The 26,488-nt window shown below is 40.9% G+C and overlaps 1 protein-coding gene across 1 annotated transcript in view; it reads right to left on the reverse strand.

Annotated features, from left to right (window-relative positions):
• Positions 1–26,488, reverse strand: part of stxbp5l (syntaxin binding protein 5L) — a 162,906-nt gene that overhangs the window by 52,133 nt on the left and 84,285 nt on the right. Inside the window, 3 exon segments of the mRNA XM_079666372.1 lie at positions 1,089–1,172; positions 3,141–3,204; positions 13,099–13,233. Of these exon segments, the coding sequence (XP_079522498.1) occupies positions 1,089–1,172; positions 3,141–3,204; positions 13,099–13,233 (283 nt within the window).

A 26,488-nucleotide genomic window follows, 5' to 3' on the forward strand; every position in this document is an offset into this window, starting at 1 on the left:
CGATTCTCATGTTATGTCACGTTTATAGTTTTGTAGGTTTGGGTGTTTTTGCTGTTTTCCCTGTCATGTTTTCCTCTGGGTTATTGTCTGGTCCTTTCCCCTGTGTTTCCCTCTTGTCATTAGTTACCCTGGTGTGTCTAATTGTCTGATTATGTTCACCTGGGCCCTGTGTTTTCTCCTCCCTCCTCACCTGTGTCTTGTTGTGTGATTGAGTCTTGTGTGTATTTAAGTTCTGGGTTTTCTGTCTGTCTTGGTCGGTTCGTCTTGTTCCATGACTAGTTCTGCGGTGAGTGTTCTGTTTTGTCATTGTATATATATATATCATAGCCTTGAAATAAAGGAATTTTCAGTTTATATCTGCATTTGGGTCCGGCTTGTTTCACAAACCGTGACAGACTGCAGTTGCAACATTGAGTAAGCTGAGCTAAGAAATCAAATGTCAATATGGTAGGAGATAATGTTTATTGCGTTTTTTGAACCAAAATTGAGAGTTTGGTTAGTTTTTTGATGAATTGTGATGTGACAGGTATAGGATATGTTTCAATAATGCAGGAGGTAACTGTGCATCCAATGACTTTCCTGACAACCGTCTGTCCGACTCAACACTTGGAAGGTGTTTTTGCTGAGGAACCATCCAAGTGTAATGTCCCGTGTGAAGTTGTTTGCATGAGCAGTTCATGAGAAATCTGCAATACTGAAGGCAAAGCAATTGGTCTATGGCGAAAAAGCCCATTTTATATTCAAAAAAAGTTTCTAGAAATGGAAAGGAAAAAAGGAGTGAAACAACTCGTTGAACAGGTATATCTCGACAGTACATTTATACTCACTTCAATCATGTACTCCCCTCTGTGGGAACATGGCTCATTTTTGTTGAAATGTCTAGTTTTCTTCTCACTATCTCAACTGCGGTGTCCTACATCCTGCTGCTATAACAAGAGATCCCCACAGAGATTGCTGAAATTGAACAAAATCTCTACAAAAATAATGACCCAAGAAACACCAACGCTGCTAAACGTGTCCACTTTGATGAGTGACATGGATAAGAAAACCTGAGAGCATTTTTCTTTCTTGTGAAAAGTGGAGCTCACCTCATCGTAGCAGATTCTGAAGTCGGCCTTCTTGCCCCGCAGGTCCCACTGTACGATCATCCCGCTCTCAAACCCTATAAGCAGCTGGGGAGGGTTCACAAGGAATGGGAAATAAAGAATAAGAAAGGCATTTTTAATTATGTTTTTAAATATCAGATCATAGCACAGCCTGCACTCACGGTGCCAATTTAATTGATATCTTGCCCTCTGCGCTGTAGTGTAGTGGAGCAGTTTGCCTGTGGCATCCGAAAGAACACGTGTCCTCCTTTTCCTTCTTGCTTTTTGAAGTCTTTACTACGCACTACAGTCTTATTTATAAAAAGTTGCAGAGCTAGCCTGCGTGTACGTTTTGTGATTGGTTGGGATGGGAGGTATGATTCCTAATGCATGTGTACTACTACACACAAAGACTATTTTCCACCTGCATGGGTCTGCATTCAGCCAATGATTTGCAGGAGATGTCAAAGGAGATTTAGAGTTAAGACTAACAAAGTACGTCAATTAACAGAATGACTTCCTGCTATATTGATGCCACAATGTTTTCTTTACTACTGTCATGTAAACAAGGAGCGATCACTGGCCTTTTGTTGTCTTTGTTAGCATTTATCAATTAGCCAATACACCTTCAAAGTTTCAATCTCAGTTTCATTTCATTTTAGATTTGAACACAGACATGTATTGAATACCTATTCAGACAAGTACATAGAATGTTCTAACTACTTTCATCCTTCATAACATCAACACACACACACACACACACACACACACACACACACAATCTCCTCCACATGCCTTCTTACCCCCACGAGTGACACACTTATGTTCTATAATACACTGTAGATCAAAACAGCCATCTATAGACAGGCAGCTCCCACATGCACTAACATTGAAAAAATAATTGTACACGCATTCACGCACACACGGACACACACACACACCACACCATTAAGAATGGAGAGCAAAGTTGACACAATCTGATCACAGATCACACGAGATGCGGAGTGATATAACCTTTAAAGAGAGTGGAGGAAACCGCTCTCCTGCTCTCGGAAACACTGTGTGACATCTCAAATTGTAGGACAGTAAAGCCAAAGGCAAGTGAGGTTGGAAAAATGGTCCCCCTCATAAATTCTGCAAGCATTAAGCTTTACATTAGTAACGCTAACAGTCATGTTAACCAGGATGTCCTGTCAACAAATGCCTCCGCATACAAGCATACATAGTATATCCCTTAAAGGTATGTGGTATGTGGATTCAGATCTACTTCCAAATGTCATGTATTCTTATTTAAACACCTGCAAAACATTTGTATATCTACTTCCTGGTCGTAATTAGGAAGCTGGTACTGTAGGCTATTTAGTTATCGAAACAAAATGAAGGACAAAATGCAAAAAGGCTTTGAAAAATATAACATATTTGTCTCCTCTCTCTGCGAGATGAAGTCTAAACTATTAATTTGTGACTTCATTTTTTCAATTCCACAAGCAGCACTTCTGTCTTTTCAGGCAGAAAGGTATGGCATTGTGTGACAGAGGCTTCACACCCATTTTTATGCCTCACAGCTTGTCAAGTCTGGTTTCACACAGAGGCAGCTAAATCCATTGGGAAAATCGATATGGTCCTCAATGACCTCTCTTTTACAGCTCCTTCGTACCTAGCACTGTTCAAACCAATCAGATTCCAGGAGCAGCTTGACACTGAAAAACTCTACTCAAAGGATATTACCTGCAAGTGTCTCACGTCGTCAGTGTCTATAATACAGCAACACTAGGAGAAGTAGACTGTATAGATCACGGCTTCCTTTCTGTTAGCCAGAAAGAAAGCCAGGCGGAGAAAGTAAAAGCCACTAATTACAAAGAAAGAATAGAAGCTAGAAAGAATACACCAGAAAGGCAGAGGGGAAGTATAAAGGACACTTAAGTGACGGAAAATGAATAAGCAGATTTAACCAAAGGCATGGAAGACAGGAAAAAAGGGAAGCCTGTATAGTTTTTGCTACACAGACTGTGTGCGTCAGGAGAACCAGCAAGTGGTGCGTGTTCTTTATCTTACCTTGCCTTCGTCCTTTGGGCAGTCACTCAAATGAACCACAGGTCCTGGATGAGTTTTAGTTGATCTGTGACCAAAAAAGAAAGAAAGTGAGAGTTGAAAAAGACAGCAGCAGTAACACAGCGACACAATACATACATTAAAGAGTACATGTAAGTAGAGAGTTTTACTTAAGTCACAGTTGGCCGTTTCTGCGATTGTATCTTTGTTCTCAGCGCAACATTATGCAATTGTGGAAACAAATACTTCCTTTGCTGACAACCCTGACCCTAACTCTATAACGGGGAGGGATTTTAAACATGATGGTATCAAAATACTTGTATGTATGTGTACTGTATATATGGAAATGATGAGCATTTCAAGTTAAAAACGCTGTCTAAAGCAGTGGTTCCCAACCTTTTTTCCCAAGAGCCCCCCCAAATGACTCCTGTTGTTGGAAATATTCTGAAACCGGCATGGACAATGACTATGTTTTAAAAATGTGCTTATCCAGAAAAGCCTGGTTTGGACACTTTACGGCCAGAAGAAACATTTCTATTAAAGAAAGAATTATACATTTCTGTCTTTTTATGCCTTTAGCTACTACTTGAATTGTTATTCAAATTAATTAATCCATTACTTTTTTAATATTTTTATTGTAATGTAAAGACAAGGCTTTTAGTGACAATCATGTATTACTTTACAATTACATGTAAAAGAAAAAAAAAAAAAAGTCTAAATATGATATTTTGCCTCACATCATCTGAGGCCTGGCGCCCCCCCTGCGATCTTTGGCGTCCCCAGGTTGGGAACCACTGGTCTAAAGCATTGGGAACTATTTGATAATTATTTCTTCCCCCCCACTGCTCTGCGGGCAGCTGATCAGTGGGAAGAGAGACAGATTGAAATTATGAGGTTTTGTTATTGTTGGAACAGTGGAGAGACAAGACAGTTTTGGTGAGTTTTATTTGGTTCTTGTAGACTTTGAATGTGTGTGTTTGACGATAAACCAGTGCTCAAACACTTCTCCCAGCTGAATCTACAGGTGGCGGGCTCCACACACACACACACACACGCGCACACCACACACACAAACCCACTGAAAACAACCAAACTGAACGTTGCCACACTAATTTTCCCCGAGTCTTTGTGTCACGATCTGTCTGTGTTGTGTTTTGTCTTATCTTTTTCTGTCTTTTGTTTCCTGTTTTAGTTTGAAAAGTGTTCACCTCCTGTCTTGCCTGTTGCTTTCTGTCTGTTTTCCTTCCCTGATTACCCGATTGTGTTCACCTGGTGCCCCTGTGTTTTCTCCTCCCTCCTCACCTGTCTTGTTTGTTTGATTAGTCCTGTGTGCATTTAGGTTCTGTGTTTTCTGTTAGTCTTTGTGAGTTCCTTGTTGTTGTTGGACTGTGTTCACTGGGAAGAGTTCTGTCTGTAAACCTTGAAATCAAGGTATTTTCTGTTAATCTGCATTTGGGTCCTGCTTGCCTCTCTCAACCCTGACACTTTGACAATAAAAGATTTATAAAATGTAATATTGTAACACTAAAAAAAATGTTACTCATGGATTTGTCATCAATCACATAACTACATATAAAGTACAGTATAATGTTGCATTGTTTGAAAAAAATCGAGACCACGGAGGGATCAGGAAGAGCTGCGCAAAGAGCTCCACCTCTTTGTATTCTTAAAACCCAGCAAGATGGAAGCCTTGCTGTTTTGAATTATGCAAAGTCAATGCTCGCTCTTACTCAACACGTAAAAATTACCAACATGTCGCAGTCACAACCTGTTCTAACTTTTACTGCAACATTATCCTCACCAAGAGAAAAACATGGCATGGAAATGTATTTTTTCACTAAGATAATGAAAAATTAAACAAAAACAGAAAGGGATGGGGTGTCTTGGTAAAGTGATTAGATGTTTTCCCCACCTAAAGCTATGAAATAATTTTCATCGCCATTCTCCACTTCATCTCAGAGCCTAACAAGGGCCACTTGTCACCAACGCACTTCCCTGCAGCAGCCACAGTTCTGATATTTCCGCGCCAGGGCTGTAATGTGAGCTGATCTGGGAGGCTGAGGTGAAGTGTGACTGACACGTTCAGATGGGCTCGTTTAGTTATGCCTGCTGCTAGAGTGCGATAAAACCACGCTAAGCTCTCAATACAGTTCTATTCTGCAGTTAACGTAGTAATAAAGCCAAGGTATCATCAAACTATCCGCTATGCACAACACCTGTCCAATCACTGGAGTGCCACAATGGGGGAATGCCAAGAGCTAATCTTGCTACCACAGCCAGCCAGAGCAAATAATGCACTAAGCCGGAATAACATTTCTGATTTAACATGCATGTGCACTTTTAACCCAAGACCTTTTATTGTACTCAAACAAACCCACAACACACCCAAGCAGACGCACTGTTCCATGGATGATGCTGGCTTCATTTTGAGTTTTTGAGTATACACAAGTAAGTTATAAAGGTGCTTGAGAGGAAACGTTCACAGAAGATATTCAATTTGGAATAAAGAAGGATGGGACTAATGGCAAAGGCTTGCTTGTGTGTTTGGAAGGCCGTTTCCTTCTGTTGAAGGCAGGCCTTCACACTGTGAAAGTGAATGACTGACTTATGACTCCTGATCAAGTTTGGCTTACAGCTGACAAGGCTGTCTTTGAAAGGCTTAAAAAGGGAAGGAGAACATTTTCAGAAATAAATATGAATGAAAACACTGATAAACGGTGTTTGGCTCTGCTTGCAATGGAACAGAAATATATTATGTGATTCCCTGAGGCTATATAGCGGAAGAAAACTCTTATATATATTATTTAAAGATGGGGAGTGGTTCTGCTTATGCATAATACTGTAGGTAGGTATAGTAGTAGAACATACACTCACTGGATATTGTGCAAATATAATACTTTAAAAAACATTTATGTACTGATCACACTTGTTTAAATGGTGTATTTGAAACATATCACATCACTTTAAAGTTGGTCAACTGAGAATAAAATACTTACGAGGAACTTTCCAGACTGGAATTTGATTAGAACAATATCGTAAAACAAGTAATGTAGATCCAATCAGAATGCCAATTATCTAGTTTGATTTGATTTCTGTCTCTGTCAAGTATAGTCTCCAAGTATTTGAGGTGATGATTGGGATGTTTCACACCATGAAAATATGCAAGCGAAATGAAAATGCTGTGCTCGTGAGATGTTGTGGTTTTAGGCCAGCTTTATGAGATTTGACTGTCTCTTTTCAGAGATATAATGGACTTACTAAATTAGCAGATACACAATATAGCTAGACTCCTAGTGTCCCTGTGCTGGTTTGCCAATGGTGTCACCAGATCATCTGAAGGATAGGGCCAAAGAAACACTGTAAAGGCCCCTACTTGTTGGCTAGTTTCGATGCCGGGGGAAAGAGAAACCTGGGATGTGTTTTTTTATTGAAGTCATCCAGAGATTGACTCCCAAGGCTGTTTGAAATCTTAAACACAAAGACACCTTGAGCTCAAGCAGGACCAGTGGAGCCATGGCAACCCATCACGGTTAGAAAAGAGTAAATAATCAGCACGACAGATGGAAAGGAGGGAGGCAGGGCAGGAAATAACATGTCGGCCGTAGGGACCTGAAGGACATGAAATGTTCGAATTGTACAGTGTGTGCCTTACACACTCACAAATACCTTAACCCACCTGCTTTACTGTGATGTCTTTTAGAATGCACCAAACTAACACTAAATGTCCAATAAAATATCTGTGCAAGTCCAAACATCTAGTAGTAAAAAAATATGTGCTGTTTATTATGAAACTGCGGCAAGAGTTGGATTCATGTTTTTCTTTGGAACATCAGCAAACACTAAATCACTTTAAATCTTATAATGTGGTTTTCCTCCTTAATTTTTCATCTTTTTTCCAGACCTAATCTAAAACAGAGTATATCATTTATTAAGGGAGACTTGCATTCCCTGTTCTAACGACTCAATGAATCATAACATTTATTATTGGCAGCGCGTCTGGCTTACAAGACATTGTTTCTGAAAAGACGGAGAGAAAATTAAATAACATTTTGGCATCTCAGCTATGTGAGGCTTTTTGTTCTATAGAGCCTCTAAAACAGGGGCTGATTTCCAGAAAACACCCGACATTGCCCATGGCAGAAAAATAAATCTATGATTGGGTTAATATTGGATGTCACTGACTGCTTGCATTTTTATTTTCGAGATGCTATGAAAACAGACTTATTCAAAATACTTCTTTTTTTTTCTGAAACCAGACTAAACACTAACATGATTATCATCCCAGACTGGGCCTTGCATGTCCCCAGAAAACACTTAGAGGCACAGTTATACTAACACATATACAAAATCAAAGAAGACCATGACATCTGAATATGCCACTCCCTATAGAGACCAATAAGAATTCAGCTGACACTTGCCACTTAATATTGTGGGGTACAGTTGAGTCTTGTATACATCTTATTATATAACCATCTTACATTTAACAGTAGAAATGTACAAATTCCCAAAATGCATTTAACCTCATTAAATCTGTATCAATGTATGCCCTAATTAAAAACCTATAAAAGGTGCCCTTAGAATGTTGTTATTTAATTTCTCTGTCCAACGCTTCTGCATACAGATGGGCTACACTCTTTCTCATAACTATAACATTCAATGTATTTCTTAATGCGATTTAACCGTTACTTTGTGTTGTTGACAAAACACAAGCAGCTATTCTTTCTTTTCTAAGTGTATTTGAAAAAACAATGGGGTTTTTTTTACGAAAAAAGGCTCTTGTATTTTGAGAAAACGTGTTGATTCTAGAATTGAGGGCCCAGGAGGAAAGCTCATTGCTTATTGTACAATTTGAACAACAGAAATAGCCAAACATGTCAATGCTGATTACGGCTGACATGATGCCAGGCGTAAACAAAATGATGCTCATCACAGAGATATATGAACTGAAGCGTGTGTGTGAGTGTGTACCAGGCTGCAACCCTTTTTTTTACATCTCATTCTGGAATGAACTTTCTGAAGATGAAATTGTGCACTCTACACAATGTAGAGAGTGGGAGTGTTCCCATACTCCCCTGCAGGAAGAACTGTAATTCCCCCCTCATCCTTATTCATGTTTAGTACAATACCTCCACAACTCCCCAGCCGCTGTGTGTGTTGTTGATACAATTTATTCTCTACTTGTTCAACTTCTCATGAACTCCACCTCAGAGTGCTGACGGTAAGAAGATGTAAAATATATTACAGTTAATGCTCAAGCTAAATATACTGCGATATGGAATGTAGAGAAAGCAATTTTTGAGATCCACTTTAGTCAGATCAGAATGGAAACTATCCTTATTCTTACATTTGCTTTTGTGTGCATTCAATCTTTATCTGATATGTGAATATGCTGAATCCAAAATAAGGTATTTAAATATTGTCATGGCAAGTCCATTTTGGACATGTGTATGGTCATGTGAATTCAACTTATACAATTGATAATACTTGATTTTTAATTTAAACGATTGGAAGTCCAGACTCCTCTTAACTTATTTATCAGCAATCTAGTTACTGTAAATTAGTCAATTGTCCCGTTATATGCAAGAGTACAGTTATAACTAATGGTATGTATAGTATCATATTTTTGTGTATTCTAACATTTCTGAATATTTCCTATTAGGTATTCAAATGAAGAAATAAAAGTTCTCAGGCCTGTGTCTGAAAGTACACACTTTATGATTTTACAATTGTAAAGTGGCATAATAAAATGTACAATAGTATGATATTACATCACAATAATAGATATTATTTCTCCCTGTGTGGCTCTATAGAATTACAGGTACTTGAACTCTTGCAGTTAGGAGGCTGACAGGGAGAGAAAAAGCAACAATGTGCATACACCAGAAAATGGAGGCGGTGGGATAGAGAGAAAAGTAAAACCTGACTTGTCTCTGTGAAAAGAGACCCTTTTTTATCCATAGCAGGCAGTAGGGGTTTCTGAAGGTGCCATAAAGTGTTAAAGATGCTATAAATACATATTAAGTTATCATATAGTAAAATATTGTGCATAGTAAAGTGATTTTAGAATAAATCTGTGAATTACCAGGAAACCAATCTTCAATGTGATATACCAACCTTTGTCAATTTCATTTAGACAGATAGTTACACCGCTCTTTAAAGTGGATTAAAGTTATGGCTTCACCCAATAAACAAATGTAGCCTTTGCTGTATGATAGAGTGACCTGGCTCCGATCCTAAAAAGTTTAATGTTATATTTAATTAAAGTGTAATAGTATTTTACGACTTAAGGTTAACCGGAGGTACAACTGTAGCAAAGCCTTTCATTATATTATGAATTATGTGCGGTAAAATATTATGTGTTCATCGATTTTCTTTCTTATACTTTTGGCATGAATTTTTCTTTGACTGTGTGGTGAGAAATCAAGAAAACAAAAATCCTGTTAAAATCCCAAGAAGTGTCTCTGCCTCCCAGACTTTAGCAATGATTGGCAGACCTTCCTCCCCCAAACACACACACACACACACACACACACACACACACACACACACACACACACACACACACACACACACACACACACACACACACACACACACACACACACACACACACACACACACACACACACACACACACACACACACACACACACACACACACACACACAGACACACACAAAGGCACAGACACACACACCACACACCACACACACACACACACACATACATACACACGCACACACACAGAGACACACACACACAGAGACACACACACACACACAGAGACACACACACACACACACACACACACACACACACACACACACACACACACACACACACACACACACACACACACACACACACACACACACACACACAAACAAACATCAGTGTTATGGTTGCTCACGGAAGTTGGGGCTGTCACACGGCAACAGGATGGCTCGGTATGAGAGTGACTTGTGACTGACACGGCAGCAGGGGACGTGTCAGGGTAACACCAGAAAAAGGAAGCGTAGGTGGGTTCAACCAATAAGACACAAACAGGGATACAATGCCACTGAGCACCATTTGTCTTTATGGCACATGGAGATGTCAATCTGTGGCATATGTCAGCTGCACAGACAACACTTGTGACTGTCTTAAAACAATAAATGCTTCTGTTGACTGTAATATGACATCGAAATGAGGAACAACATTTATAATGCTTCATTACATATTTAGAAGAAGTACCTGGAGCTTTTACTTAAGTAGCAATACTAAATGGTGATATTAAAACACATTGTGATGGCAAGTATTAGCATCAAAATGTATACAAGTAAAAAAACTGGAAGTACCCATTATGGCCCAATTACGAGTTATAAATACTTCACTTCGATTTTTGATACATTGACGTGTCTTTTAAAGCCGATACAGGTGGAGCTAATTTGAATAACATCACAGGCTGCTGGATGTTTTAAACTACAACAATATCTCAAAGCGTATTTATTGGTTGATTTACGTTGTGTATTAGCAAATAATCCAAATCTGTTAGTAACAACTGACTAAAGTTGTTGAATATATGCTTTGGAGTAGACTGTTTTGGTTTTCAAATATGGTTATGACACACTATAAAATGCTTTCATTTAGCCTCTTATAATTGTTTTTAATGTGTTTTTCCTGATCTAAAGTAAAAGTAGATTGATTGATTAAGCTGTGTTTGTTTTGTATTCTTACTATGCATACTATGTGAAATATCAAATACATATTCACAATGACCACAGCTTTGTCTGGCTTTCCTGATGGAAGTCCAAATGACAGATGGTACATGGTTCAGATTGCTATAGCAACAGCATCTAGTTACGATGCTCAGAACGATTGAGAACAGTTGAATTTCAAATAGTCAGTTTGAACTTAAAAGTGGCTGAGCAATGAATACACATGAGAAATGGGCCAACCTTAACATTACCAGCACAAAATTGAAAAGGCAATCCAGTGATTTTGGAAACACTGCAATTTATGTGTGTCTGTCTGTTTATAGGTAATTTGAAGTGGCGAAAGGGAATCAGGCAAGTCATTCAAGCCACTTTCACAAAACACCCGTCCCTAAACTACAGCTAAAAATAATTCAATCCGTGATTTGAACATCTTTTTACGAAAGAAGCACATCATAAATTTCAAAAGCACTGTTCATTTCAAAATAACTCACCTGTTGTTTTGCGAAAAAGAAAGGCACATTTTTAAACCAAGTCTGATTAGCTGATTAAAACCTGCTGAACAAACATCAAAGGGTTGAGATGTTTTTGCAAACCCTCAATTTTTCAACTATTTGTTGCATTTTAGATATGAAGCATGAAATACGTTTGAGTTTAGCCTTCAAAGAGATCACAGCTCTTGAGACATGTGAAACTCCTGAAAACAAATTAGGTTGTGTAACCCCTGTTGACCAAGACCGCCCTGAGAGGCAAGATGGGAAAAGTTTATATTGCTCATACTCGATAATTCGTTTTTTCCACCTTGCCTCTAAGGGAATTTGTAGTCGACAGATGTTTACTTAAAACTTCATTTTTGTATTAAGTCTTTATTCAGATAGAAGTAAAGCCAGCAAGCATCTCAATTAAAGTAGCTGCTGACTGCCTGCCTTGTTGCCATTCACACTGCCTGACCAGCATCCAGGGATGCAAACACACGTATGGTGAAAAAAGAGAGAACTATTCAAAGCAGAAAAAAAACAGCGTACAGTAATATACCATCTGACAAAGACCTGTGCTATAATGCTTCAATTAACTGGCTATTCTTTATAGTATAATCAGATCAAGTTATAAATCAAGGGTTTTTATTATTATTTACAGGTATATATTATCAAGGGTATAACTTTGGTTTAAGAAGTGGGGGGGGACACAAAACAGGGGGTCCTCCACAATGAAACATTTTTCTCGATTTCATTCCATTTCATGCCTTTCTACAAATATATTAGGGACTATGGTGTAAAAAATCAAAGAAAAATGTGTGGTGTATATAATGAGTGTGCAAACTTATCTAGTATCCTATCCATGTGAACCTGTTTTATTTGTGGGTGGACCTCACATCGTCTAGGGGGGTCCGGGAAGATTTTTTTCTTTAGATTGAAGTTAAATGCATCAATCTGGTGCTCTTTGAGGGCAAAATTGGGATACAGCTCTCAACACTCATATGAAACAGAACTGTATATATTTCAATAATCAAAAAAACATTAGAATATGCTCACAATCAATAACATATATTCTCTAATAATTTATAAAGTCCTCTCTCCTATCTTTATCTTACCTAGTCTGCATTCTTTCTTGTTATTTATGCATATTTTACTAATCACTCCCCTTTTAAATTGTTTTTTTTAATTTTTTACTGACTTATAGTACACATTGGAATGATTTCCTAACTTATTTTTTACAACTATATTAAATAAATGGAAATATTGGTTTACATAGAAGCACGTTCGCGAACTGTTAGTTCGCAGAAGCCTCGCAGCGGTGTTATTACGGAGCGCGAGCGCAGAATTGCGCCGCATTTGCGCATTACTTATGTTCAACAACATGTGATTCCTCTGTTTCTCGTAAAGTCTCCCTTTCTGTTGGTCGCTTGTTAGCAGACCCTTCGCCCAAAAGCAGAGCGAACAGGTACAGGAGGCGTAGAGCGAGGGATCATTGTCCACTAGTTAATCGATCGTAGATGGCGTCGTGCTCGCGGACGGATACAAAAATATACCTGGCCCCCCTCCCCCCCATCAGTCCGTGAGTCAGACCCCCCCCCCCCCATGAAAGCTCTTCAGTTCCCCACCCCACGAGTCACACAAGTCACCCAAATCAGCCTTAAAAAAGCGGGAAACGCCGAAAAGCGACTAATTTGCATGCATGACCATCATCATGATCTCAATTAAACGTACACTTTTACCGCTAACAGTTAGCATTATTTATATGGACTATCGGGAGCGTGGGAAACTCACAGTTCTATTGCCTTGTTCCACATGATGACGTATCCAGACAGAATGAAGGACTCGATGTTGACGATGTGTGTGTTTCCACGCTCTGTCCCCACGTACAGCCATTTACTCTGAAAGGGAAGGTGGCAAAACGTGATCCTAGAGAACAAGAGACAGAGAAGAGAGAGACTGGGCGTTAGAATATGAACAGTCACAAAGTGCTCCATGCATCAGTTTGTACAGTGTATTTTTTGCATTTTTGCAATATTTTTGCAATATTGTGCACACATTTTGTTCCACAGAAACCAAGTACATGTTAAGATGCAAATAATTAGGATTAAGATAATGAAGTATACAACAATATGATGCAGTCAACTAAACATTGAAAAGCACTTTTATTAAAAAATACATTAGTTTAGTTCTTAAAAACAAGCAAAGCATTTTGTTGCAACACAAACAAAGAAATCAAAATACAATGGTGTTAAGACACTTATTCAATAAAGCAATTGTTGGACAACAAAGTAAATAAAATGGCATTCTCGCCATGTTGTCCTCTACTGAGCGGTGACTTTGGCATTCTGCAACTTTTCATATGTTGAGTAGTGTACATGGCTCTTGGTAGCCTACCTAAGCCAGTGTTTAATGGTAATAACTGCCCTTTTCCACAGACGTCATACCATAAGATAAGATAGAGCTTTATTGTCTCCCTTAGGATAAATTTGTCTAGGGCATTGAGATAATAAACATAAAACATTCAGGTCAATCAGTCATAGATAGAACAGAGATCACATGGTAAAGAAACAAACAAGAAACATACAGGTACAGCACTTTCCCTATTACACATATCCCTATTGCACATACATAATCAAATTGCACTTTCCCTATTGCATTCATACATAATCAAATATTGCATACCATGACTCATTGACGGAACTTATAGCCTGACTCATTCTTCAATCAAGGTTTAATTTAGCACTCGGCAGTAATGTAGAAAGCTTTTTCACCGCCACAATGCAGCACATTACCTATAGATATTCCTGCCTACATGTACTCCTCTTGCCCTTTATGGTGATGCTCCTGTTTCTCTCTTGTCAGACAACTTTTGAACTCAGCCTGTAAGCTCACTCCAAACCATTATAAATAGGTATTTCAAGGAGCCCTTCAGAACATGTGCCAGAAGCAGAAGCCTGAACTTGTTCTGTGTTCTGTTGCATTACACAGTGGCTTTTAAACATATGCACTTCAGGCTAAACTGGTCCACCACTCCACGTCTCCTTTGTGCATGGCTTTAAATCGTATAAATACCTCATTGTTATTCAGAGTTTATACATCATTTTGACCATAGATTTCAATTACGGAACATCTGTGATAATGCATTAAAATATATATAACAACATATTGTATACAATTTATACAATATCAAGTTAATGTTGTATCCACAGGGCTCAACGCTATCTTTTAAAAGTGGTTGCCAGGCTGGCAACCAGGCATCAGCTTTTGGTTGCCAAAACTGAAAATACGGTTGCCATTTTTAGTCACCTTATATTTTAAATAATGAAGATACTATACAGTTATACATCAACTTAATAATGAACATGTGAACAGAAGAATGTTCAAATATTTACAATAAGTAATTAACACAACTATAGATACCATAGATCCATTGGCCCTTCAGCATTGAAGTCTTGGATTGGCCAGACTAATACATTTATAATGTTAAAGGGGACATATCATGCTATATTTGAACAATATATTGTAGGGCCATACCTATATAAAGTATATAAATATAGTTTTTTTTTCAAAATACCAAACAGATCCTGCATTTTAGCCATGCCTCATTTCGCTCTATTTGCTCTTTCCAGCCCTGTTTTTGCAGGGGGCTGATTCTGTGAGCTGCAGCTGACCACGCCCCCCTGCAGGAGAGGGGAGCGTGCTTTGAGATCAGCGGCTGGGCTGTCAGAAGAGGAGGAGAAAAAGAGATCTCCGTCCTCCGTGTTTTATTCGTATAGAAGTAAGAAGAGAAGTAATGGGGCAGAAACCCTCCTTTTTACGCAGCAGTCCAGGCATAGACATCAAACGGTGACACATATTCAATTGCCAGTTACTTTGGCATTAGGGCAGGGATATCTAGATACTTTCCAAGGTTTGACATAATGAATTGTGCTACTTTTAAAGCAAGCAACGATGTTTTCAAATCTGTAATCAAAAAGCTCCTCAAAACGCTATCGAAGCAGTTCCTGCCGTTGCTACGTTAGTTCAAACAGTAACAACGGACTATTTTTCTTAGCGGATGCATGTCAATTTAAATCAATACATACAACTATTTTTAAAATCAATAAAATCATTTTCTAAATCCATAAAAGCATTTCAATTAATATCGGGAGTCATATCGTTACTTTGTTGAGAATCTGGCCATGTAATAAGCGGGATAATGTGCAGCGACTTGGTCCTTCATGCCGATCTAGATCCCTCCGCTTCACGTCGGGCTCCTGATCAGCCTGTCGGTGTTCTTTTCCCCATAATGACCGCGTCACTGCACATTATCCCTTACATATGATTATATAGAGTCATTATTCATTTGTTTTAAAGCAGGATGCGCAAACGCTTGCCTCGGGGAGGGAGAAAAAGAGCCACAGCGGAGAATAAACAGAAGGGTAACATGGCAACCATGGCAACCATGCGCAGGAAGTCTTCTTCGCTGCTTTTGTGGCAGACTACAGCGCCACTTACAGGCCTGGCATATGTACTACAGCGTCTCCAGCGCTTTCGAGCGGCAATGGCCGGCCGTGGACCAACCTCTCATTCCCCTGATAGGTGGAGAATTGACCACTGAGCGGAGCACCCCTTTTGTGACGTAGGAAAGAATTCAAATCTGGATCAGTCTGTATCAGATCAGTTACAGCCCCTTTTTTAGAGATTTGGGTATAGAGGAAAAGAGAGAGGGTTGTATTTTCTGACACTTGGTGAGTTCCCTGACACACCGGGGACACATATTCATGTAAAAAAGATGTACAAGAGTGTATTTTGCAGGATAGGTCCCCTTTAAATAAAGGAAAACTATTCACAGTTAATTAATATTAATATTCACATATTAATTATTAATGCTGTAAATTACCTTTAATATGTCTAACTATATTTAAAATGTGTTACCTTTTTATAGAAGTGATTATAATTGTATTCCTATGGTAAAGTTTCGTTTTGCACTTTTATTTTGGTAGTAATAAGATTGGGACTCTTATTTTGAAGGAACTTTTACCGGAAGTGAATGGACAACGGAGCAGAATGTACATATATATTTCGCCTCCCAATACTTTACACATTTCCTCTTTGCTTTTCGTTCGGGTTCATCTTGCGCCGCAGTTGAATCACTTTGAACATTCGTTTGAGATGTTGACGGGTTGGCTGAACTTTTTGCCGCACAGTCAAACAACTTAATTTGCTTTCACCATTTTTTGTAACACAAACAAACTGTCACGATTCTTGTGTTATGTCATGTTTTTAGTTTTGTATGTCTTGTAATGGGTTTAATTTGCTGTTCGGTTCTCCCTGTTATGTTTTCCTCCTTGGGTATTGTCTGGTCCCTCTCCCTGTGTTTTTCCTCCCTGTCGTTAGTTTCCCTGGTGTGTCTAATTGTCTGATTGTGTTCACCTGTTGCGCTTGTGTTTCTCCTCCCCTGCCCGGCTGTTTCTCGTCTCGTGATTACCCCTCCCTGTATTTAGTCTTGTCTCTTCCTGTGTTCAGTGTTGGTTCGTCTTTTGTTGGTGACTGAGTTCACCGGGGAGTGTTCTGTTTGTCCGAGTTTATATTATTATCCTTGACATAAAGGTATTATCAGTATTATCTGCATTTGGGTCCTGCTTGCTTCACTCTACCATAACAGAACCAACCAACCAAGGATGGGCCCAGCCGATCCATTTGAGCAGGAATGATTGGATTTTTGCTTTTCTTTGGCTTACTGCTCTGATCGCTGGACGGGAGCGTCCGGTGTTCAGCAGCGAGAGGCTGCTCTGACAGAGGCGCGCCAGATGACTATGGAGAAACCAGGCTTGGTGAAATTCTTACCTGGCTGGATTTTGAATTTCCTCTCGGTGTGTGATTCCCGGCCTGCTATAGGCATGCTAGCTCCCTGCCTCCCAATTCCCAATTCCCAACCTGACACTATACGCCTCGGTGTGTTCCATCTGGAGTCAACCCTTGCTTCTGCCCCAGTTCCTGCTCCTGTCCAGGAGCTGTTCTCTGGAACTCGTCTGGCTTTCGGAGGTCCACGGAGCCTCCAAAAGGCTCCTAAGAGAAGGAGTCGCAAGTCCAGGCTAGCAGCCGGAGCCCCAAGAGCCATGGTTCCGACCCCAGTTCTGGCCCCAGCAGCCATGGTCCCAGACCCAGTTCTGGCCCCAGCAGGGATGGTTCCGGCCCCAGTTCTGGCCCCAGCGGCCATAGTTCCAGACCCAGTTCTGGCCCCAGCAGCCATGGTCCCGGCCCCGGTTCTGGCCCCAGCGGCCATGGTCCCTCCTCTAGTCCCAACTCAAGTCCCTTCTCTAGTCCCTTCTCTAATCCCTACTCAAGTCCCTTCTCCAGTCACTTCTCTAGTCCCTTCCCAAGTCCCTTCTCTAGTCCCTCCTCTAGTCCCTTCCCTAGTCCCTTCCCTAGTCCCCTCTCAAGTTCCCTCTCGAGTTCCCTCTCAAGTTCCCTCTCAAGTTCCCTCTCGAGTCCCCTCTCAAGTCACCTCTTGAGTCCCCTTTCTAGTCACCTCTCGAGTTCCCTCTCCAGTCCCTACTCAAGTCCCTGCTCAAGTCCCTACTGAAGTGACGTTGGAAGTTCCGCTGGGGGTCCTGCCAACTCCATGTCCTGTCCCGTTGGGGGTCCCGCCGACTACTCTTTTGCCGGGGGTCCTGCCAACCCTATGTCCTGTCCCATTGGGTGTCCCGCTGACTGCTCTTCTGCCGGGAGTCCTGCCAACCCTGTGTCCTGTGCCGTTGGAGGCCCCGCCGACTACTCTTCTGCCGGGGGTCCTGCCAACCCTATGTCCCTTTCCGTTGGAGCCCCTGCCGACGATTCTTCTGTCGGGGTTCCTGCCAACCCTGTGTCCTGTGCCGTTGGAGGCCCCACCGACTACTCTTCTGCCGGGGGTACTGCCAACCCTGTGTCCTGTGCCGTTGGAGGTTCCGCTGGGGTTCCTGCCAGCTCCATGTCCTGTCCCGTTGGGGGTCCCGCCGACTACTCTTTTGCTGGGGGTCCTGCCATCTCCATGTCCTGTCCCGTTGGGGGTCCCACCGACTACTCTTCTGCCGGGGGTCCTGCCAACCCTATGTACTGTCCCGTTGGGGGTCCCGTTGACTACTCTTCCGCCGGGGGTCCTGCCAACCCTATGCCCTGTTCTGTTGGAGGTCCCGCTGAGAGTCCTGCCAATCCCATGTCTTGTTTCGTTGGAGGTTTCGTTGGAGGTCCCGCCGCCACCTATATCGCCGGGGGTCCTGCCAACTCCTGGTCCTCTTCCGTGGGGGATTCTGCCGAAGCCTGTCCCACCGGCTCTGGTTCCTGCCCGGCCTCCGGAGCTGTCCCGTCAGCGCCTTCCTGCCCGTCCTCCGGAGTTGTTGCATCATCGCCTGCTTCGCCCTCGAACTCCGCCCCCTGAGAGCCGCGGTCTTCGCCCTCAAGCCCGGCCCCCTGACTTTCCCGGCCGCGGTCCTCTCCCTCGGGCCTGGCCCCGACTCTTCCTGCCGCCGCCTTCGCCCTCATGCTCGGCCCCCTGAGTTCGCCAGCTGTGGCCTTTGCCCCTCCATGGACTCTGCCTTGCCCCCGGGCCGTCCGGCCGAAACCCCCTCCATGGTCTCTGCCTTGCCCCCGGGCCGTCCGCCCGAGATCCCTTCCGTGTCCTCCGCTGTGCCCCTGGGTTATCAGCTCAATCCCGTCCTCCTGACCCCCTCCACCTGGGTCCTGTATCATTGCCACTTTTTGTACTCCCGTAATGTTTCGCCACAGACTTTTTAATAATTCCATTGTTGTTCAACCAGCACCATTCACAATCTGTCAACAGTTTACAATGCTGTTGGCAACCAACACATGAATAGTTTCTGAGCAGATAAAGCCAAGTGAATATTTGGCTACAAACACTGCATCCAAATCTTTTCTCTCCTGTTTGAAATCTCATTTGAATGTTGCATTTTGGAGCTGTAGGCAAGTAAATCCCTCTGATTGGCTGTTCAGCTTAAGCAAATCAATGCATGGGAAGAAAAACCGATGCGAGTGATTAAATGACTATAGTGAAAACATTACACAGTCGATTTTATTTTTCATCTTCATCTAATCAAATCATTCTTACACTCAGGTATTTTCATAAAGCCATGGCTGTCTGGAATGAAAGTGGAGAGAGAGAGAGTGTTTTTTAGAATGATCACCAACGCTGGTCTGTTTTAATGTGCATCATACTCACGACTTGTGTATTAGCAGTCCTACATTTTCTAGCTGACTGAAGATACAGAGAGTTATTTTGTGGTGTGTTCATGTGCAAAGTTGTCGATGATGTCAGTTTGGTGTATCTGATATAATTAAAAAGTATTTCAGATGTGATTATCCTTTTGGGATTTCACATAATTTCCAAGACTTCACAAGGTTTTGATATGCAAACCCTGATTATAGCTATTAGAGAAATAACAAAAAGCCATGAGTAAGGTATTCATGTGGCATATTACAATTATTATGATGTGATGAAAGTCTGCTTATACCTTTATTGCTCTGGAATTACCAATTGACATCTTCATAATCACCTTAACCAGGGAAGAAAGATCAGCACACATCAAGTTACCCCTGTCCATGGTGATTACCTTGGTTGGGGGGGTCATTGGGCTCTAGCCCCACAGCCATGCCTCTAGCAAACGGCAGGATTATTAGATAGAAAACAAATGAGATGGCAGACAATTCAATAAGGATTTCAGGTGCTTGGGGTGAGGATAATATTCAAACTGGTATGGGGGGGCGGGGGGGGCAAGAGTGCTATGCAAGCAAGAGAGGATTTTAGCCTTCGGTCTTTTACAGCATTCATGTAGATAAAGCACAACAGAATTACAAATGTTTTTGTTTAAGGAAGTGATTGGCCTTTCTGGATTATGAGGTCTACTTCATTTACATAAAAAGCAACAGGAGATCTAAACCTTTTCACCAACTTGTTTACATGTAGGTGAAGTAAACATCTACGTGTGCAAATGATGTTTGTTATCACTGGGTACAAATATGTATAGTTATTCCAACTAAATTTCCACATTTATAGAAACATATCCGCAGACCTGGTGAGTCATGATGTTCTCTCTTTGTTTAAAAATGGGGGCTCTTAGCATGATTGCCTCCATTATGAGCTGACCATTTTCATAAAATATCACAGGAAGGATTAAATAAAGGACATGGGTTTAAGGGAAAAATCAATGTAGGGAAAAGATGAGAGGATGACAGGAAAAGGACCATGTAAATAGTGATGAGTAAGGATCCAGAGGGCAATGTGGAGACAGTCAAAGGCGTGGTTCTGACTCCATACAGTCAGAGGGGCACCATCAATATGTCTTGTAATTATCAATCAAAGAAGACAGCCAGAGACGTGGGCTTGGCTGCCAGCTGACCAGCTGCCGAGCAAATACCCTTAATGAAGTAAAAAGATGTAGAGATTAATTGAATTGGTTACATCATCTAGGGAAGTGGCCCTGCCATCTGCTCTGCAGGAGGAATGACACAACCGCTTCATGAATTCTACAAAGACTCCATATAGAAACATGAAAAGGCGTGGTGAATAATAAGTGAATTAGCTTATTTGAAAGTCGTGAAAGTCATCCAATCTCTCGGTAAAAACAGCATGACAGAGGAAGAAGTGTGGCAGGCACGAGTTACTGACAGTTATCACAAAACAGTTCTCTACATGGTTTCCAGTGATTCATACATTATTCTTTGGGAATTCTGGGGGTATGAGGCTGTTAATTGTCAGATATTCAGTCGAGAGACACAGAGCTAAATGGCAAGTCACTGCCCAGCCTCTGACGGATGAGTCATGATGTTCCTTTCTCTCCTTTCATCTCAGAGTGATTCAATGCTCTGCCAATGGGAGCGAGGGGTTCTGCTTCCCACTCATCACACCACAAGAAGTAGCTTTTGAAACAGGTTTTCAAAACATTTGTTAGAAATAATATTCCTAACCATGACCTCTGTATGCTTGTGTGGGCATGTGCATCACACAGCAAACGATACAGCTGTTAGGCTGTGAATCAAAAAAATAAAATCTCATGTGGACAGTTTGATAGTCTCTGTCAGGGATGGGCAAATGGCGGCCCGGGGGTCACCTCCTCTTTTTACGGCCCTCAAATATATATTTTTTTACTTGTAGTACTGATACCATCCACTAGACTCCTAGTTACGTCGCGAGCTGTGTACAAATGATTTTGTTCGGCAGCAAAATACCGCAAAATAATCTGTGACTACAAGTGTTTTAGGTTCAAGTTAGACAACTAATGTCTGGGTTATTGTTCATGACTTCATGTTTATGTCATCTTAATGGTTAATCTTAATGCACACACATTTTCCATGCTTTCCAATAGTTTAAAATAGTTTTATTCCACTGTTAAATAACCTGTTCAATACAAACATGCCACTTGTACACATTAAATAAAAATTTTGTGAACTGATATTTGTTTAGTGAGCTTATTCGATTGTAAAATGTCAATAAAGATGTCAGACTTAATTTGTTAATAATTACATACAATACATGGTGTGTGTGTGTGTGTGTGTGTGTGTGTGTGTGTGTGTGTGTGTGTGTGTGTGTGTGTGTGTGTGTGTGTGTGTGTGTGTGTGTGTGTGTGTGTGTGTGTGTTCCAAGTGAATCTGCGGCCAGTAGACTACATACATTATTTGGCCCCCACCACCATCCAAGTTGCCCATCCCTGGTCTATGTGATGATTTCACAAAATATTAATGTATTGAAGCAGTTGAAGAAATATGGTTTATTACATGATCAGGAAAAAGTATACCTTTTAAGAGCAACTTGCAGGTTAGAGACACCAGTGAATAAATGTGTAGGAAAATGATGAATACACTAGATTTTCCAAAAAATATACAGAAATATACACTACAGTGACATCTGGCGTCGTTTTAGTAAGACATTTTCACTTCCGCATAAAAAAGCCTCGTGACCTCCCGCCTGTGACGTAACATGGGGGAGAGCGGCCGGTCTAACGTATGAATAAACATGGATCACAATGCTAGTTTTGACACAGAAGAGGTTGAAAATATATATTCAAATGCATATGATTATAATTATGAGCCTGCTATGCGTCCAAGAGACCAGGAGCAGCCAAGGATTAGAAAAAATAACGGCCATCGGAGAGAAATGGAAATTTGGTGTGTGGAGAACACGTGGAGAACAGAGCAGCTGTCTTGGTGAGTGACCGGCGTTAGCTACATTTAATGTTAGCTAACGTCAGTCACATCACAACATTGTAAAGTTAGCAATCATATATCAGGCTATAACTAAAGTAGTATTGATAATATAGTAACGTTACTGGCAGGACTGTTTATACTGATCCATAAGCGGAACTAATGCGCAAGTATCAGCCGTATCTCGCGTTTCCTAATGCAACTCCACACTACGTCTTACGGTGCTGTGTACCGGAGGGGAGACGCGAGATACGGCTGATACTTGACGATCTGGCGGAGAAAGGTTGTGGAGCCTCCGTTGATATGCCATTGTAAATGGCTTGATGGAAAGCAGGTGTGTAGTCGGGGAGGGTGCATAGTTGATTGCAGCAGGTGAGTGGAGGTTGAGCCGGGAGGCTCCAGCCACCACGCCCACAGAAACAACACAGTCAGGGGGAAACAAACACAAAGTAGACAGCTGGAGCAGTACAGCCACCACAGCGTTACCTCATGCAACTCCACACTACGTCTTACGGTGCTGTGTACCGGAGGGGAGAGAGAGAGAGCAGCTAAGGGGGGGAGAGAGATGTAATACGGTTTCCTGCTAAAGCTGTGGAGAGTATGTGCTGCAGGGAGGTGGATGCACAACGCACCCAGGAACGAAAGCTAGCTCCGGTCCTTTTCCCGTGAGGGAAACTGTGGACTCGATGTCCTGACAGGCTTATTACAAATGGTGAAATGCAATGTAAAATTACCAAAAAAATACCAGCTCACTAAATCACAACCGCTCAAACCAACTACAAACTACTACCGCGGATTGGTCAGAGAACGAGTCAGAGAAAGTTGCTCCCCCATGTGACGTAATATGACGGGTTTGACGTATGACTTTAAAAAAAAAGCAGTTTTTAGTAGCAGAGCTCAAAACGGCTCCTTTTCCTCTGAATTCCTGCCTTTATGTCTTGTAAAACATATCAAATCCTGCATTAACATTTTTAATTGTAATTTTCAGGCAAGGTTGAGCATAAATGTAGTAAAAGAAAAAAACCTGCAAGTTGCTCTTTAAGATATATCAAATATAAATAAAACATAGGCGTGGATGCCCGAGTCATGATAATAGTTCAGTACTTTTAGCTGTTCTTCACAATTTTTTGCAAGTTGAGGGGTGCCCTCATATCGCATAACGTTAGTTATTCGTAGTAAATAAAAACGCTGACCCATGACAAGTATATTAGAATTAGCATATTTCAGAATGTTTGATCCGATCAATAGCATGACATCACATCACAGCGTATTATTTTGACCCACAGTGGGACCTTCAGTCTCATGCTTTGACTGTTATGAAGACAAAGGAGCGGCATTTCGCCGACAACTGTAAACAGGCTTGTCTTTTAGAGCAACTGGCTCAGTGCAAAGAAGTACACAGGATTGGGAGAGAGTGTAAGAGAGAGAGAGAGAGGTTCCAGGTTGTTGTATTGAAAATATTCATGAGAATATTTGTCATTGTTCCAATGATAATAAACAAACATTTGCATAAATCATATTTGTCCACTCATATGTTGATAAGAGTATTACAAATATTCCTCTAAGGTACATTTAGAACAGATAAAAAATGTGCGATTCATTTGCGATTAATCGCGATTAACTATGTACATCATGCGATTAATCGCGATTAAATATTTGAATCGACTGACAGCCCTAATATATCACATAGTTGAACATTGAAGCTGATATTGCCAGAGGTAAATACTATTAAACTCTTAATAACTATAATAACTTCTATTTTAAATATGCAATAGAAAGAAAGATGATTTTTACGATCTTTAGTAATATTACTGTCTCTCATTGACAGCATGGTTGGCATTATGCCTATAGAGAGGCAACAGTCACTGCCTCTCGCTTTCTTAGCGGTTTTAAACAACATGATTCCTCAGTGAAAAAGAAGTTAACATTTGAATGGGGTTTGACATAATTCCTAACAAATGTCTATAGTCCTCAAACACACTGCTAATGACTTGAACCCTGAGACACAGATACACCAAGTTCCTACCATGAAAACTTGCAGGCAGTACATGGATTCAACAAACGCCTCGAGTTCTTTTCCCTTTAAGGCTTTGATGCATTATGAAGGTGCCTCTGGTTGAGTTTTATGTCTAATATGCATTTTTAAAGCAGGATTATTGGAGAGAAAGTTTTTGCTCTCTATTGTTGGGAAGTTTTCAGTAGAGAGAGATCGTGCCCTGTGACTCAGCAGAAGTCCTTAACTACTAGCATTCAGAATGAGTTTGCTATTAAATCATATGTACTCATGAAAGATTTTAATTAACCCTCCGCTTTTATGAACAAGAAGAAGAAAGGAAACCATGTGTCGTGAAAAAATAAATCCTGTGCTTTTTGATATTCATATTCAGTCGGATGCAGTCCTATTCATTAGATGTCTTGCCCCCGACACAAGTGCTACAAGGTGCAAATACACTTTTTGTTGGAGTTAGGGATGGGTATCAAGAACCGGTACTAAGTCAGTACCGGTACCTGATTGGACGCTATAGAGTGCTGCAGTGACGCGTCCTAAAACCCGGAACTAAGTTAGCATTTTACCACTTCCGGTTCCTTCGCCAAAAAGCAATGCAATTTCTCCATAGGATTTTGGAAAATAGCTCGAAATAAGGTCTGTGGTTGACACACATTTCATTTCACGGATCACGTTTGGTTCTACGACATTAATACATCAGCACTGAGTCACCCCCAGTTTACGTGTGTGAAAAACGATGGTTGTTAGCATGTGGCTGAATAGGACTACAGAAGTTGTCGAGGCCGTTGTACGTCATTACACCGAACACGTAAACACTCCCGCTAAGTTTATTTTTCCCCGTGTTCTGCTTGAAAGCAAGTATCTGCCTCCTGCAAACTGTTAAACCAAACGCTTCAACTTGTACAATTTTGAATCTGTATTTTTGAATATGGATCTTAAGTTGGCTTGACGTTGAAGCAGCGACCCTGCTGTAGTTCGTTTATAGCATAACGTTAGCATTTTGCTTCTGGCGACTAGATTTATGATTAGAAAATTATAAAAGTAGGGTAGACATGTGGATATTATCCGGCTGAACAAAACGTGATCCGTCTCTTAAATGTGTGTCAACCACAGACCTTATTTCGAGCTATTTTCCAAAATCCTATGGAGAAAATGCATTGTTTTTTTGTCGAAGGAACCGGAAGGAGTTTACTTCCGGGTTTTAGGATGCGTCACTGTGGCACTCTATTGGTATACCGTTAAGCCGCTGGACAAACGGTGCTGCTATTGGTATATGAATTACGCTACTTCCTTAGTTTAAACAATTCTGGTTGGTTGGGAACCCTCATCCCGTGTGACGTATACGGTTTGGTTTTTAAACGGGCAGAAGCAACATCTTGCTAGAAACAGCGTCTCAAGGCTTCTTAACATTTAACAACCTATTAATGATGCATACCCACTTAACGGGAAGACACTCAGCTAACAGACGATATTAGCCATTTGACCTACACGGAACAGAAGTCCAACACCAAGAGTCTAAATCAACAGTTAGCAAAACGAGCTAACCGGGCTAACGGCTACTTTAGCACATAACTGGCAAAAGTGATCTTTTATCTGCACAAACATATCACATGAAAGCTGAGATTCCACAGATTCCATTGGTATAAGTCTCATCATTGTACAAACAAAACTCACTGAACTAGCAGCCAGGAAAGAGCAAGAAAACATCTTCACTTTACGTAGCCATGATGATAATTATGTCTTATCTTTGCTGTTTTGTGATCAAAAGTTGTGTTCAAGGGCATAAAAACGGTTAATCCAATGTCTCTGTGTAACTTGAAATGGTCATGTTTACATGTATTTATGAACCGCCCCCCTTCAAGAGACACACTGTCAAACACTCATACCTGTTTGGTATGATATTGAAAAAGTTACATTAAACAATAAATACAAATAAATTATCTTGTAATCATGTCTATAATTTTGAGCACCAAATTATTGAAAAGTATCGATGAGAGT

The sequence above is a fragment of the Notothenia rossii genome (genome assembly GCF_949606895.1).
Source record: "Notothenia rossii genome assembly, chromosome: 2".
Lineage (NCBI taxonomy): Eukaryota > Metazoa > Chordata > Actinopteri > Perciformes > Nototheniidae > Notothenia > Notothenia rossii.